Below are 14,598 nucleotides of genomic sequence, written 5' to 3' on the forward strand. Positions count from 1 at the left end.
TTGTAATCAAACTCCTGGAAGTCAGTGGTGGTCATATTAAATCTAGAGTCTGAGAGACAGCAACCCTAGATTTAAGAATCCTTTAAGTCATTGGCAAATTTTGTTGCACCAATTTCTGTATTTTGCACCTGGATATTGGCACCTACATTTGTAATAATGGTATTTTTTTCTATATCTATTACAGTTTTGCCAATACAAACCTAACGTAAAAGTTTAACAAAAAAAACCCATAGATTGCATTTATTTTTTATAGAATCCACCCATAGATCTGAACATCTTATTCTATGTAGAGGGCTTCCTGATAATTATATATTGTAGAGAAGGCATTAGAGTACCAAATCCTCACAATATTAACTGTCAAACTCGAAGATTTCAAGAAAGAAAATAATTCTTAAAATTAATATAATTTAAATGCAAATAAAACTGGAGAAGTTTATTTTGCAGTTTCCTACAAAATAGAAAAAAACACAGCAGAGGAGTATAAACAAAATATTTTCATCTTTTAAATTTGACATATTTGATATGAATTACAATTGTGAGCACAAGTCAGGTTCACTTTATTAATAATTTCGCTCTGAGAAGCTGCTTCAATTTCATCTTACAATTTGGTGTGGAGCAGTGTTCCTTTTCCTCTTGAGTGTACCTGTGTGTAGTACAACTGCTTATTTATTTCTTTTAATATAAATGCCAGCAGCTTTTTATTCTAAAACTAATGACAAGTGTACCCACTTGTATTTAATGATTTATATTCAGATGTAGAAATTGTGATTTTTATTTTGTCTTCATTTTTTGAATCTTGTCCATCTAATGCATTTCTTTTTCCCCTCTAAGTGCCACTACCACATAGACGATACAACCATGAAACAACCTCTGAAAGTTTTACAAGTTGTGCCAGCTTAACACCCAGTAGCAAATACAAAGAAGAAATGTATGATTCTGGCATTATAAAACAGAGCAAAACAGAAAACAGAACATGCCCAGCACACAATCTAATTAAAGAAGAGAATAAACTAGTTTTTAATAGAGACTTGCAAGAAAAAAACAGCATTAGTGAAAAGGCCTTTTCAAACTCCTTCTCCAATACATTTTTATCAAAATCAGAATCTTTCCAAAGTAAATCAATTGGACAGTTAAGTCACTTCGTCCCAGTTCCAACCGTTTATGAACAAGCAAGAAGAATTTATATGAAAGAACCGAAATATGAAAATATTGCTCATCTTGCTACAAATTTAAGTGAACTGGAATCTGAGGACAGAATGATTGCAAAGCTTGACGGTGACCCTGAAACCGACCATACAGTGGATGTAAGACAGGCAGGACAAGTTCCGCTTGTCTTTCTGAACTATCACCGAGTTTTAGCCAAACATGGCACATCTTCATGCATGGCGACAGGCCACATAACAGAAAATTATGGACACAATTCTGAGGATGTAAATATGTTTTACAAAAACCAAAGCCCCTCATCAGCTTCTTCCCCTGAAACTCACAAAGAATCCACACTTCCTCATTATATTGGAACTTCTGTAATAATAGCTAGTGGAAGGTAACAATAATTGAGCCTGTTATTAAATTAAAATAAATTGCAATAGTTTCCAGAGAGCATGAATATGCATGGCTGTAGCCAGTAAGGAAAGTTGAAGGTCAGTGGGGACAACTTGTAGGTTAGCCATGTAAAGTAACACATTTACGGTCAGGAAACAGAAAACTTCAGTGTTGTTTTATTACTAATTAATCTCTGCAGGTTGACACTGCCATCAAGAAGCCATGTAACTGATAATTTTTATTATTCTTAGAGTTTATCCCTTAGATTTTACAAGTATCAGTACAAAGATGGTTTTCTTATCAACTTCAGTTCTACAATTTTAATATGTTAACATAGCTGCCAAATGGATACAATTATTTATGGCAGGTTTTTTTTTTCAAATAATCTTTATTCAATATCCTGGGAACATTGATGTTTACAAATCATTCGTTTTAATGCCTCTGACTTTAATACATTTTATCAAGGCACTCAAGAATTGCCATCCTGCATGACAACTATGCATCTTTGAACAATGAAAAACTCCCTGCTTACTGTTTGAAATATTTACCAAAGAGTTGATGATTTTCACACTGTAGTAAAGTATGATATGAACCTTTTAAAATAATCTCTGAAAATTGAGAAGAGTTTTTCTATTTCAAGTGGAACTTCTAGATAAAAGAATGGATCCAACTTTTCTTTTAATTCTGATCAAAGGAAGTAGAGAAGATGTATTCTGTTCATTATGCTTTGATAATGAGATTTCAATTCATTTCAGCAGTAATCCTTTTCCAGTGAGAGAGAGAGAGAGAGAGAGTGTGTGTGTGTGTGTGTGTGTGTGTGTGTGTGTGTGTAGGTTTAATCCAGCACATTGTGGCACTTGCTTTTGTTAAGTGATGATAAAATGCATTCACAGAAGGAACTAATGATAATCTAACACTCCTCAGGCCTGTAGAATTTAGTTTGGATTTTTAGTAGAATACATATTACATTGATTTTTTTTTAACCTATAATATTGAATCTGGATAATAACAGAGTCTGAACACATACAGATATGTATTTATGTTGTTAGTATTCACAGTAAGTTTTCTTCACATCCCTGTTTGGGAGCACTCCGGCATACGCACAAAGGAAACAATACCCATGTGTTCCTGCTCCTATTGCTGATTGCAAATAATAGAAATTATTGTGTGGATAAGAAATCATCTGCCTGCAATTACTGGAATATGCTACTATTAGCTGGATGTAACTATTGAAATACATTTTCCTATTTTAATAACATAACAAAAAATCCCTAACAGATACATACCTGTGTGTGTGTATAATATACATTATACACTAGTGTATAATATATACTGACATAACTATACAGGTAGTCATTGACTTATGACCATAGTTGAGGCCAAAATTTCTTTTGTTAAGTGAGACATTTTTTTAAATGAGTTTGCCCCATTCTACACCTTTTCTTGCCACAGTTAAGTGAATCACTGCAGTCGTTAAGTTAGTAACATGGTTGTTAAGTGAATCTTGCTTTCCCATTGATTTTGCTTGTCAGAAATCACAAAAGGTGATCACATGACCCTGGGATGCTGCAACGGTCATAAATATGAGTTACTTGTCAAATGTCTGAATTTTGATCACGTAAGCATGGGGATACTGTGATGGTTGTAAGTGTGAAAAACAGTCATGTCCCTTTCTTCAGTGCTGTCGTAACTTTGAACAGTCACTAAATGAACTGTTGTAAGTTGAGAACTACCTGTACAATTTAATTTTAATTGCCTATTTTTTTTGCCTCCCTAAAACAAGTCAGTTTTCAAACAAAAGACAGTATTGTGAATGCTCTAAGTACAGCCAGAACCATTATAAGGTTATTTCTGTGAAGTCTTGTTATCTTGTGCAATAAACAAAAGAACCTCACTGATTGCACCTTGTTACACATCAAATAAACATAATAGACATTTTCTGAAACCATTTTTTCCTGAAATACACTTTATTTGCTTTCTGATGTTAGAAACATTTTCCACTGTGGAGAAGGAAGATTGTGTTAAAGGAATTTTTGTTCTCAGTATTATCCTATCAAATAATTGAGAATGCACTTTTATTTTCACAGTGTCGAAGTAGGGAGCTTCAAATTTCAAATAGGGATAAATTGTGCCCTGAGCTGAAGTTCATGGTTCCGAAATGGTGAAGACTGTCTAGGAATTCACAAAACCGTTTTACTGGGACCCATCCTTCATTATTAGCAGTCAAATTGTTCTTTCATTTCAAGTTTGAAATATGGAACATTGGATTTTCCTTTTATGAGTACTCACAAAAGTATTCATTTTTTGGGCCTTGTTCCTTTCCTCCTTTGCAATTTTGATCTTTCAAATCTAAAAAAGTGAATGCTTTTAGAAAGAATTAGGTAACATTCTTTGTATTTGGAAAAAGGCATTGCTTTCAATGTTAAAGAGGCCAAACAAACTTCATGGTTTTAAATTACTATGTGCATTTTGTGTGTGCAGTTTGGATCTTCTCATCATGCTGGAAATTTCTGTTGGAAGATAACAATTAGCATATTTTTGGAGTGTGTGACTAGAAAACCTGAGTAACCAGCAGAGATATATCTCTTATTATTAAAAGAGGAAAACAGACATATGCACAAATCATCCCCAAATGACATACATGAAATCAGCCCAAGTTCAGTTGATTTCTGAAATATTTAAAGTAGAAAACTTGTACATTGGAAATTAGATGGTTAGCTTATTGTTATAATTTTGGTATTCAAAATCAACAGTGTCATTAGTACAGTGTTAGTCAGATTGACTACTTGCAAAATCAATGTAAGATAAAAATTAATGTAAGGAATGGCCTTGTCTGCCCCAACCTAGGTTTTCATTTGATTTTGAAGCAGAAGCCTGATTTTCATGAAACTTAAGAAATCATGTCTAGAGTTTTAAGATGTTGTCTGTGTTAGTAATATCAGACTAATTGTTTGCTACTACACCAAAATCCCAACTGCACCATTTTCCAAACTACTAACTTAGAAATATGTTAATTAATTTACTCAGGTTACTCAGGCAATTTAAACTCATCAGTTACATTTATATATTGCAATAATGTTGAGTGAAATGATTTTCCCCCTATTAACCAGTTAAAATAACAAGCTGCAAATGATTATGCTTTTCCTCAAATCAATATTGCTGAAAAAAGCACTGGTTGGTAAATCCAGTAGTATTAACATTACAAGACTGTATTATCAAATAGAATTTATTATGTTTTAAACCAGTGCCTATTTCTATATTAATTTAAGTAATGTTCTTAAAAAGTGTATTTATGCTAAAACATGCATTTTTATTTTGTTATATTAAAATGTGTTTCCTATTGCAACTCTGGTTGTTAACTGCCTCATAAAAATAAATCTAATAGTTAATTGTATAGTAATATTTTACCTTTTTTCTAAAATGCCTTTGTGCACACTGTCTTGCATTAAAAGAAAGTATCAGGAACCATCATATTTTAATTGCAATACATGGTCCACTATGGTTCAAGTAATCCCATTGCTCTATGCGATATTTTTAAAATGAATATAGAGAGGGATATTCTGACGTGCTTCTGCATATTCTATAGCATATTAATCTGATCTAATTAAAAATTATATTCAGGAAAAATGCTCAGTTATATACTTACTATAGTGTGGTATGTTCACACTTGGAATTTAAATAGAGAATTCTGCCTTCAGAATTTGATTACTGTCAGCTTATAAACTTTCAATAATGAAAAAATACGGAATTGCTACATCTGTACAAGAATGCAAAGTTTATACTACATATTTATAAAGTGAGAGACCTTAAATAGACTTTTACTCATTTATTACCCATATGGTATAATTTGGGTAAAAAAGTATGGAAAATGGAATAGGAAAACCTAAGTATGTCTGGATCGTATTGATACAAAAGCCACTTTCATATTTCATAAAAAAACCTCTGTTTAGTAAGCTTTATAGATTCTAGTGCTGTGCATTAATTTAGGACAAATTGTGAATTTCCTAGCAGATTATGTTGATTTTAGCCATGGTGATATTGTCACAGAAATTAAATTGTATCACACATGTACATGATGATGAGCCGCGGTGGCACAGTGGTTACAGTGCAGTACTGCAGGCTACTTCTGCTGATCACCAGCTGCCAGTAGTTTGGCAGTTCAAATCTCATTGGCTCAAGGTTGACTCAGCCTTCCATCCTTCTGAGGTGGATAAAATGAGGACCCAGATTGTTGGGGTCAATATGTTGACTTTGTAAAATGCTTAGGGCTGTAAAGCACTGTGAAGTGGTATATAAGTGTAATTGCTATTGCTAGTGCGCCATGACATATTACAGTTACACTTGCTCTCCTAACAATCACATGCCCCCAGTCACATAAAAAAATGTCTTGGCATTTCAGGCTCATTTTTAGCTTGTTTGATCCCCAATTAATGAATTTTCTATTAATTTGTGTCGCCGATATGTCATGCCAGAAACTTGCTGTGTGTCAAGAAGCTGTTTAAAACAACAACTGTTCTTTGGTTCTTGCTTTTTAAAACACCTTGGTAGGAAAGGAGGAGAGAAAGTACTGAAAACTCTTACCTTAAAACAGGGTGAATCTTGTGATCAAACTACTTTCTCGTGTCCAGTCACAAAGTCTTGTGAGTAATATAAAGTGTTTCAGAAAGGATCTTTAACCTTTCTGTGCCCCACCTGTCATCCACAGAAGAAAGAAGCAGTAGCAGCTACTGTATCTCAGTGGCTTACACAAGATGGATGGTTGGTGGATAGATAATTGAGAGAGGGAACGATGATTGGATTTTAATATTTCCTGTTCTCAATCAATAGTTCTGTTGAATTCTGATGAATACAAGAAGGGGCTTCATCATTCCTTTCCAGCATTTTTCTTGTTGCACAAAATCCCATGAATCTATTTGCAGTTATTCCTCAATATTCCATTTGTATTGCTTTTATTATATTTGATTTCCAAACAAAAATGTTACAAATATTTATAATGTGAACTGATACAGAAGCAAAGTTTGAAAACCTTTGCAGCAACTTCGATATTCGGTAAATTTAAATTCTAACTTTCATGTAAATTTTGTTGTGAAAATTAAAAAGCCATATCCCTTATAAAAAGCAGGTTTAGGTCTATGGTTCTGAAGCCTATGCTATGTTTCAAGAGCTATGAAACTTGCCACGCTTCTCCACTTATAACATCCATATAAATTTCATATTACTCTGATTTTTATTTTTTTAATATCCATTTATTTTCCTCATGTTAGATAATAAGGATGGGCATATATTTTTTCTACTTAATGGAATTTGAATGCACTGGACTATTTTCCTGACTGTGCCACTAATTGATCTAAAGCAGTGGTGGCTAACCTTTTTGTTGTTGGGTGCCAAAAATGCAAGTGCGCACACAATAGCGTGCGTGCATGCCAGCACCCATAATGAAAACACCTTCCCCTGGAGGCCCTCTGGAAGCTGGAAATGGATCGTTTCTGAACTACCGATAGGCCCGTTGGGCCCGCTTCTTGCCCTACCCAGGCTCTGGAGGCTTTCCTGAAGCCTGGTGATGGCGAAAACGGCCTCCCCCAGCCCTCCAGAAGGCCGAAATCAGCTAGCTGGTTTGTGCATTCACGCTGGAGCTGACGGCTCATGTGCCGGCAGATATGGCTCCACGTGCCATCTGTGACATGCATACCATAGGTTCGCCATCATGGATCTAAAGCATCATACAGATGTGTAAATCTTGTAATCAAATGGATTCAACAATCCTTGCATAGTCCTAATTAATAGTGTATTTTAATCAAGTAAAACACAAATATGCTTCAGGATACAGATGTAAATCCCAAGATTGTAGGCTAGATTGGAAAGTAAACTATAATTGAAGGAGGCAATAATAAGCTACTTCCACACTGTAGTTTACTATCTGGATCTGTATATTAGGTTGGAATACTTTATAATTCTTCTACTAGTTCAAAATTACAAGCAACACAATTCTGTTCTGGAATTATAGAGTTGCTTTTATATGTAATGAAAAAAACCTCAATTACTTAGCATTCAGAATGTAAGGGAAAAAATACATAAAATAGTTTATGATTGTTAAAGAATATTTACTCCATTAAAGTGTATATTTCTTATGCTTATTTATTATGTAAGATTAAGAAGTTAAATAAAATATTGTCAACAGAATAAGCTAGTTATTTTTGTTTTAGGCATGCTTATTAATAACCGTCAAGCCATTTAATGTTTCTTTTTGCCACTAAAAATTTAAAAATGTCTAGCAGTGAAACAGTTGACCTATAGAGATTGTGGCTTTTTCAGGTTTTAAAAAAGAGGCAGGAAAGCCAGTTCTTAAAGATGGTTATTTGCTTTTAGTGCAAATAATGGGGGTTTAACTAGATTGGCTTTGTCGTCTCTTCCACCTTCCCAATTCTGTGATTCTGTGATCTTTTCTTATTGATGTGAGCGAATTACTAGTAGTGGGATATGTCCCAAACTAATTAAACATAACGCTGAAAAAACAAAAAGAATAAGAGAGAATGAAACTATAACTATGATAGTGCATAGGCATATTTAATTCATATAAAGTTCAGAAAGCACAGATACCATTCATGTCATTGTCCTGGAAATAACTGCACTGCATGAAGGTGGGAAAAACTGGACGATGTATTATTTAAAAATTGAGCCATATAAGATTGATATATTGTTCCTTCAGTGATATGGTTAAAGGGAACGAAAATGTGTTGGGCATCTAAAGGAAGCAGTACAGCAAACATTCAGCTTGGGACAAACCTCCTCTAAAAAGAAAACTGTAGAGAATTTCAACAGAAATAGTTAACTTTGCAAATAAATTAAGGTTCCAACTTGTTAAGTGAGTCATGGCCAATTTTATGACCTTTTTGTCATGGTTGTTAAGTGAATCACTGCAGCTTTAAATTGAATTACATGATTATTAAGCAAATCTGACTTCCCTCCATTGACTTTGCTTGTTTGAAGTGGCTGGGAAGGTCGCAAATGATCATATGACCTCAGGATGCTGCAACCTATTATAAATACGTGCCAGTTGCCAAGCACCCAAATTTTGATCATATGACCATGGGGAATGCTACAACAGTTGGAAGTGCAAGGACTGGTCGTGTCATTTTTTTCAGTGCTGTTCTAACTTCAAACAGTTGCTCAATGAATGGTTGCAAGTCGAGAATTCTCATGCAAGCCTCTTCTATGATCACTTAATGACCACAACTGCCAGGGACTTCCAGGACTGCACTTGTTGAGTGAAGTGCTCACATGGGTGCCTCAATTTATTATTATTTTTTAAATTCAACATTACATTTGTTTCCTGCCCATTTTGCCAGACTTTACGGTTGCAATGACTCACAACTGAAAATTCAGTTCCAATTGTGGTCAAAAGTCAAGGACTACCTGTAGGACAAAATGGAATAGACTGAAAAGTCTCAGGTAAATGAACGCAACCATGAATCTAATGGGAATTTGGAGAAGCCCTAAAGAGAGCACTGTTTTGAAAAGAGGACAAGCAATATTGAATTGTGGATTAAGGCAAATCATGCATAAAGCAAATATGGGAACTGAACCCTGAACTGAACTTGATGATAAAGCATAGCTCTATCTGTAATAAAACCATGCTTTTATGACTTAATTGTGAGTAATGGATAATCATGACATATATCACTGAGACCAAGTGGCCAGAGATGGTTGAGTGACTCATAATGAAAATTTGCCCAACAATATTTGGGATCCTACAACAGCAATGACTTAAAGGCCAGAAGTGATAATAAACCCCATGTCAGATGCTGGTTATTACTGTACATCCTGCTTCACAAATAGTTGGAGAGAAGTCTCTATACCTGAAACTGGGGTGGCAGGGACAAGACACCGATCCTCTGGTATTTTCCTTTCTTTATTGCCTAGCATTCCCTCTCCCGAACCACTGTATATCATCATAGGTCATTTGGATTCTCTCAGATTAATGATGATGGGAAATTTTAATCTTCATGATTTGGAAATTCATGGCCCACATGGCAATGATGTTCTTGTTTCATTTAGTGTCTGACTCAAATACGGTAGGAGAACTCATGGATCTAATTTTCTCTTCAGAACAGATGGCTAGTGATTTGAAAATGGAAGATATGTCTATTAGTCCTCTGTTATTAGTCCTCAGAGGCTATGAGTCCTCTGACAGATTGTGATTAACTGCCATTACCAATTTCATTACTAAATCATTAATTCTGGGGTGGTGGGATTAGTTTGGGAAAAGGAAGGACATTTGTAGGATTTGGCTTTTCAAGCAGGTCCTGGGCCATAATGGTTTGTTATGCTACCTTTCTTCTTTTTTCCTTAAAAAAGTTTTGTTTCTCATCCAACTTCAGTTCACTCAGAATCGAAGAAGCTTCTTAGATAGAAGCAAAATATTTTCAAAGAAAAAGCACAAGAAAGTCCAGTTGCCTTTTGAAAAGCACCTTTGGGACAACCATGACCTGGATGATTGAGAATCTCTGTAGACCCTGTGCAAGAGCAAACTCTCATATAAGGCATACCTGGTTGCATGGATGCTGATGGAGCTTTCAGGGATGCAGGCTCTGGAGGACAAGACAGGCAGCAACTGGGGATGAGCTATTCCTTCCCAGCATAAAAAAATACTGACCCTACCTCTGGAGCAAGTTGACCACAGGGGATGAGGATATTTGGAGACCTCCTTGGGATTTGTCTCCATAGAGTAGGTAAATAAACTACTTTTAAAAAAAAGTTAATACCAGACAGGTATACAAATAATTACTTCACATAATTTAAATCAGGGATTTAAAAAGTCACATAAATTAATGCAATTATTTTATTCTTTTAAAAAACGCATTAAGCAAAATGAAGTTTAAACAATTGTCAATATCAGTATGGAAAGCATTACGTACCAAAAGTCAAAATCTTCATCTTCAATGAAAGGACAATTTAATATCCAATAATACATAGATAAATTATCTAGTCTCCAAAATGCAAGATACCACTTTCATTACAGATTAGCGTGCTTGCTTGCTTTAGGCCTTCTTGGACTCATAATGAAGCCAATAAACGTATTTTTAGATTCTTTGTAAAGTGAATCTTAGACAATTCTGCTTAGGTCTGCATGTTTGGGGCAGAACTTTCTGAACAAAAGGAGAGTATTTTAAAGCCTACAGTGTTAATAAGGAGGGCATGCTAACTCAATTCCCTAGTAAATTGAAATTGTTTTAAAATATTAGATTGGGTGTTTGTGTAAATTACAAAACCAAAACCAATCCCTAAAAGCACATTATGCATTGAGATTTTTGAAAAGTATCTTTGAGGATGAAAATATCATCGAACCATCTTTATTTGGATTTGAAAATAGCATCAAAGTAGATCAAGAGAACCATACTGAGTAAAGGATGAATGAGAAATGATGCAAAGTAAGCTACAGCAAATTCTGTTGCAATATTGGTTCTGTTAACCACTGTGACTGAAGAGAGTCTTAAAAATATTAATAAATTAATCCTATTTGCCCAGACTAGTTTTTACTCTAAGCTGACCTAAAGAAAAAAAGCCAGAAAATATTGGGAAACAAAAAGGACCTGTTAAATTAGTGGAATTCTATCCCTAATGTTTAGCTTTAAACATGTACAAAAAACTGTGGAAAGCTTAGGCTCCAATACAACCTAGGCAAATCCCTTTCGGAAAGCTATATTCACTTTTGATCATTTATTTAAGTTCGAAAAGTAATATAGCCATCTACTCCTTAATTAAAATCAGTTGATATATTATTTTAATATTTGCTGAAAAACTTTTCCTTGTCAAAAATAGAAAGAATACAAAATTGCATGATTATTAGTGTTACTAGTTACTATAAGCAGAAGTTTGGAGAATATACATCATAACATAACAGTTTCTTTTGGAAAATTCCAAATGATCCATGTCAAAAATGAGTTGTTATTGATTTTAATATTTATTGCAGTGTTTTTTTCACATTTGTACACAATTCTGAAAGAAAAGAAGAGAAACAGGAAAAACTTCCAAATACCATCTCAGCTTACTAAGAAGAGAACCTTACAAAAAAATAGTTATTTCTTTTGCTTGATACATACAAATACTATTGTTATTTTCCTGCTTCAAAAAGAAGAAAAATGTTGATACTGCCTCTAGCTCAGCACTCATAATAAGTGCTGAATACAAAACAGTCTGCTAAATGAATGTTTGTTTTACCATACTGAAAAATTATTGTTTAGGAATTATAAGATTTTTTAGCATATCAAAAGAATTGCCGTCTGGGTGCACGGTGATAACATCTTTGCCTTCCTCATAAACCTGAAGGAATCCAGAATCATCTACCCCAACGATCCATACCAATGGTCCCTCATCATTTCCGAGTCGGACTTGCTTACCACTGAAATGGAAAACAAAATTATTTGATTAATACAACATATATGAAATTTCCACCTGACTATTCTATTAATAATGAATCCCTCTCATTAGTCTCCAATTATCTACCTTCATTTTGTATAAACATCTACATATAACAATGTATTTCATTCATTGATCAACAAATATCCATATAAGCATGATAAGTCACTGTTCCAAGGAACTTACTGGTATTATGTATTAAATATGTACTTTGGGAAAATAATTATTAACAAATGCATATGGATTCTATGTAACATTCATATGGAATTCATTAATTGCTTATCATCATCATAATGGAGAGCAGTTGGGATGGTGGTTTAAAGTATCAAATTTTAACGTTACTTTTTCTCAGCCCTAAGGAAGAGGCAGTGGCAAACAACTTCTGAAAAAGTTTGCCAAGAAAACTGCAGGGATTTGACCAGGCCATCTCCAAGAATAAAACAAGATTGAACAGAAGAAAATAATAATCAGAATGAATAATAACAAAATAATAATCAGAATGAATAATAACATGAGAATTTTCTACTCCAGAGTAGAGTAGAGAATAGATATAGTTTTCTAGAGTTTTTCAATGCTAATTTATTAATTTCTAGTCTGTTTTTTAGGTTTTTGATGTAGCAGCCAAAAATTAGGACTTTATAAATCAAACTTTGACATTCTGATATATTTTGAATTATATGTGCTAAACACAATTTTTAATTAAATATGTCTATACATAGCCTACTAAGCAAACCATGATAAATAATAAAACTTAAACCTGGTCAGTCACTATTGCTTTAAGAAGACTTATAGTTAATTGAGAATAATAAATTTAATCACCTATGCACCCAGTATTTGTAGTAGATGGGAAGAATTCCATTTGGTCCCTTCTCCTGAAAGATGTTGATCAGATTTTCCAGTACAGTTACACTTCTTGCAATCAGGCAGTCAGCATTTAAGGGCTCTAAAGTTGTATTCATTGTCTTATTGTACTCCATAATGAGATCATTGATACATACAGTTGGGTTGCTATTACTAACATTAAAACCAAATCCTGAGGAGGAATAAGTCATGGGAAAAAAAGTATATAAAATGTCATGTATATCTGAAAAATTATTTCTTTTATTATGGTAATACATTTCATTCCAAATCATTTAGATCAGTGTTTCTCAATCTTGGCAACTTGAAGCCAGCTGGGGAATTCTGGGAGTTGAAGTCCAGACATCTTCAAGTTGCCAAGATTGAGAAACACTGATTTAGATAGATATAAAAATCCTTTTACAGAGTTTTAAAGATATTTACTCTTTCTAATGATGTAAGATGAAATAAGGTCATATAATTTGAAATCCATTTCCTTTTTTAAAGACAAAACAACATAACCATATAAATTATTTTACTTAATTAATTACAAAAATAAGACTACGGTGCTAAATTGTTATCAATATATTCCCACTTTAAAACAAGGAACCGGTCATAATGCAAGACTTGCTGAAAAAAACTGGTGAACTAGAGTAGCAAAAAAACCTGATACATGATGTTTAGTTAGAGCTTTTCTGAGGTTGAGAAACATTTTATTGCCTTTATCCCACAGGACTTTGGCACAAAACAGTTAGATAAATAAATTCTCTTGCAAATTATGTGTTGGGATAGAAATATTCCAGATGCATATTCATTATAGTTCTAGGGGATTATAATCATGTTGTTCAATTTGCTACTGTATGTCAAAAATAGGTTATATTATAAACCACCATAATGGAAATTTCTGATATTCTTACCAATAAGTATATGGAACGTATCTCCTGTTAATGTGGAGTTTACTAAAACACCACCAAGTTTCATAAGGTCACTGTAGTATATATCATTTGGCCATTTCAACCGAATATCTATTTCCTACAAAAAGAAATGTGCATATTGGTAAATATCTTTGAAGTTACAAGATGGCTTATCCATTATTCACAGCTTACACCTCTTAAAAAGGAGAAAATCATATGCACATTAATTGCTTCGTAAAAGTTTTTGAAGAAAACAAGGGCAATCAATACAGAAAACACCCAGGCATTTTACCTGATATGCTTCCAAATATGCTTGACTACAATTTCATGCATTTTTTATTTTGCTATTTAATGGCGTCAAAGTTTTATAGGTAAAACATACCCACTCTTCATTTAGTGACTACCTTGATTAGTGACTATTCACAAATACTATGGTAATAAAAAATCATTTTTTTCACCAATGCACTATTTATGAACAAATTTTCAACTGGCAACAAAAACAAAAACCTTTAGTGTGAAACTGATCAAGTTTTAGTCAGTTTCAGACACCATCACAGCCAGGTGGAGGATTCTAATCAAGGTCACAACACTAACTTGTGGTTTAGAGAAACATTAGGTTGTGGAGAAGAACAGTTAAGGAAAAGATAATTTGTTTAAGCAATTTCTCTACCCTTCAAGGGTAAAAAAAAGGGACAAAAATGGGTCAGATACAAGACAATATACAGGAATGAACCAACAGCATTTAGCAATCTTCACAGTCTCTGTCACATGTTCACTCAATGACCAAGTTGCTGGAAGGGATTGTGGTTGCAAAACAAGGAAGGGTATATAATAGTCTAAAAGTAAGAGACTACATAAATATATTTCTCTGTGTATCACATTTAACTAC

General features: G+C 33.8%; 2 protein-coding genes across 2 annotated transcripts in view; one reads left to right on the forward strand and one right to left on the reverse strand.

Moving 5' to 3' along the window:
- The window catches only part of SIM2 (SIM bHLH transcription factor 2), a gene marked incomplete at its 5' end in the record, with an annotated part of 38,385 nt that extends 36,103 nt beyond the window's left edge, over positions 1-2,282 (forward strand). Inside the window, one exon of the mRNA XM_081953086.1 lies at positions 832-2,282. Coding sequence (XP_081809212.1) covers positions 832-1,547 — 716 coding nt within the window. The 3' untranslated portion in view covers positions 1,548-2,282. The remainder of the gene's footprint in view (positions 1-831) is intronic.
- Positions 2,283-11,480: 9,198 nt separating this feature from the next.
- Positions 11,481-14,598, reverse strand: part of HLCS (holocarboxylase synthetase) — a 70,365-nt gene continuing 67,247 nt past the window's right edge. Inside the window, exons 9-11 of the mRNA XM_081951305.1 lie at positions 13,713-13,827; positions 12,778-12,991; positions 11,481-11,941 (exon numbers count right to left, since the gene is read on the reverse strand). Of these exons, the coding sequence (XP_081807431.1) occupies positions 11,773-11,941; positions 12,778-12,991; positions 13,713-13,827 (498 nt within the window). The 3' untranslated portion in view covers positions 11,481-11,772. The remainder of the gene's footprint in view (positions 11,942-12,777; positions 12,992-13,712; positions 13,828-14,598) is intronic.

The sequence above is a fragment of the Natrix helvetica genome (assembly GCF_964273705.1).
Source record: "Natrix helvetica genome assembly, chromosome: 4".
Taxonomy (NCBI): Eukaryota; Metazoa; Chordata; class Lepidosauria; order Squamata; family Natricidae; genus Natrix; species Natrix helvetica.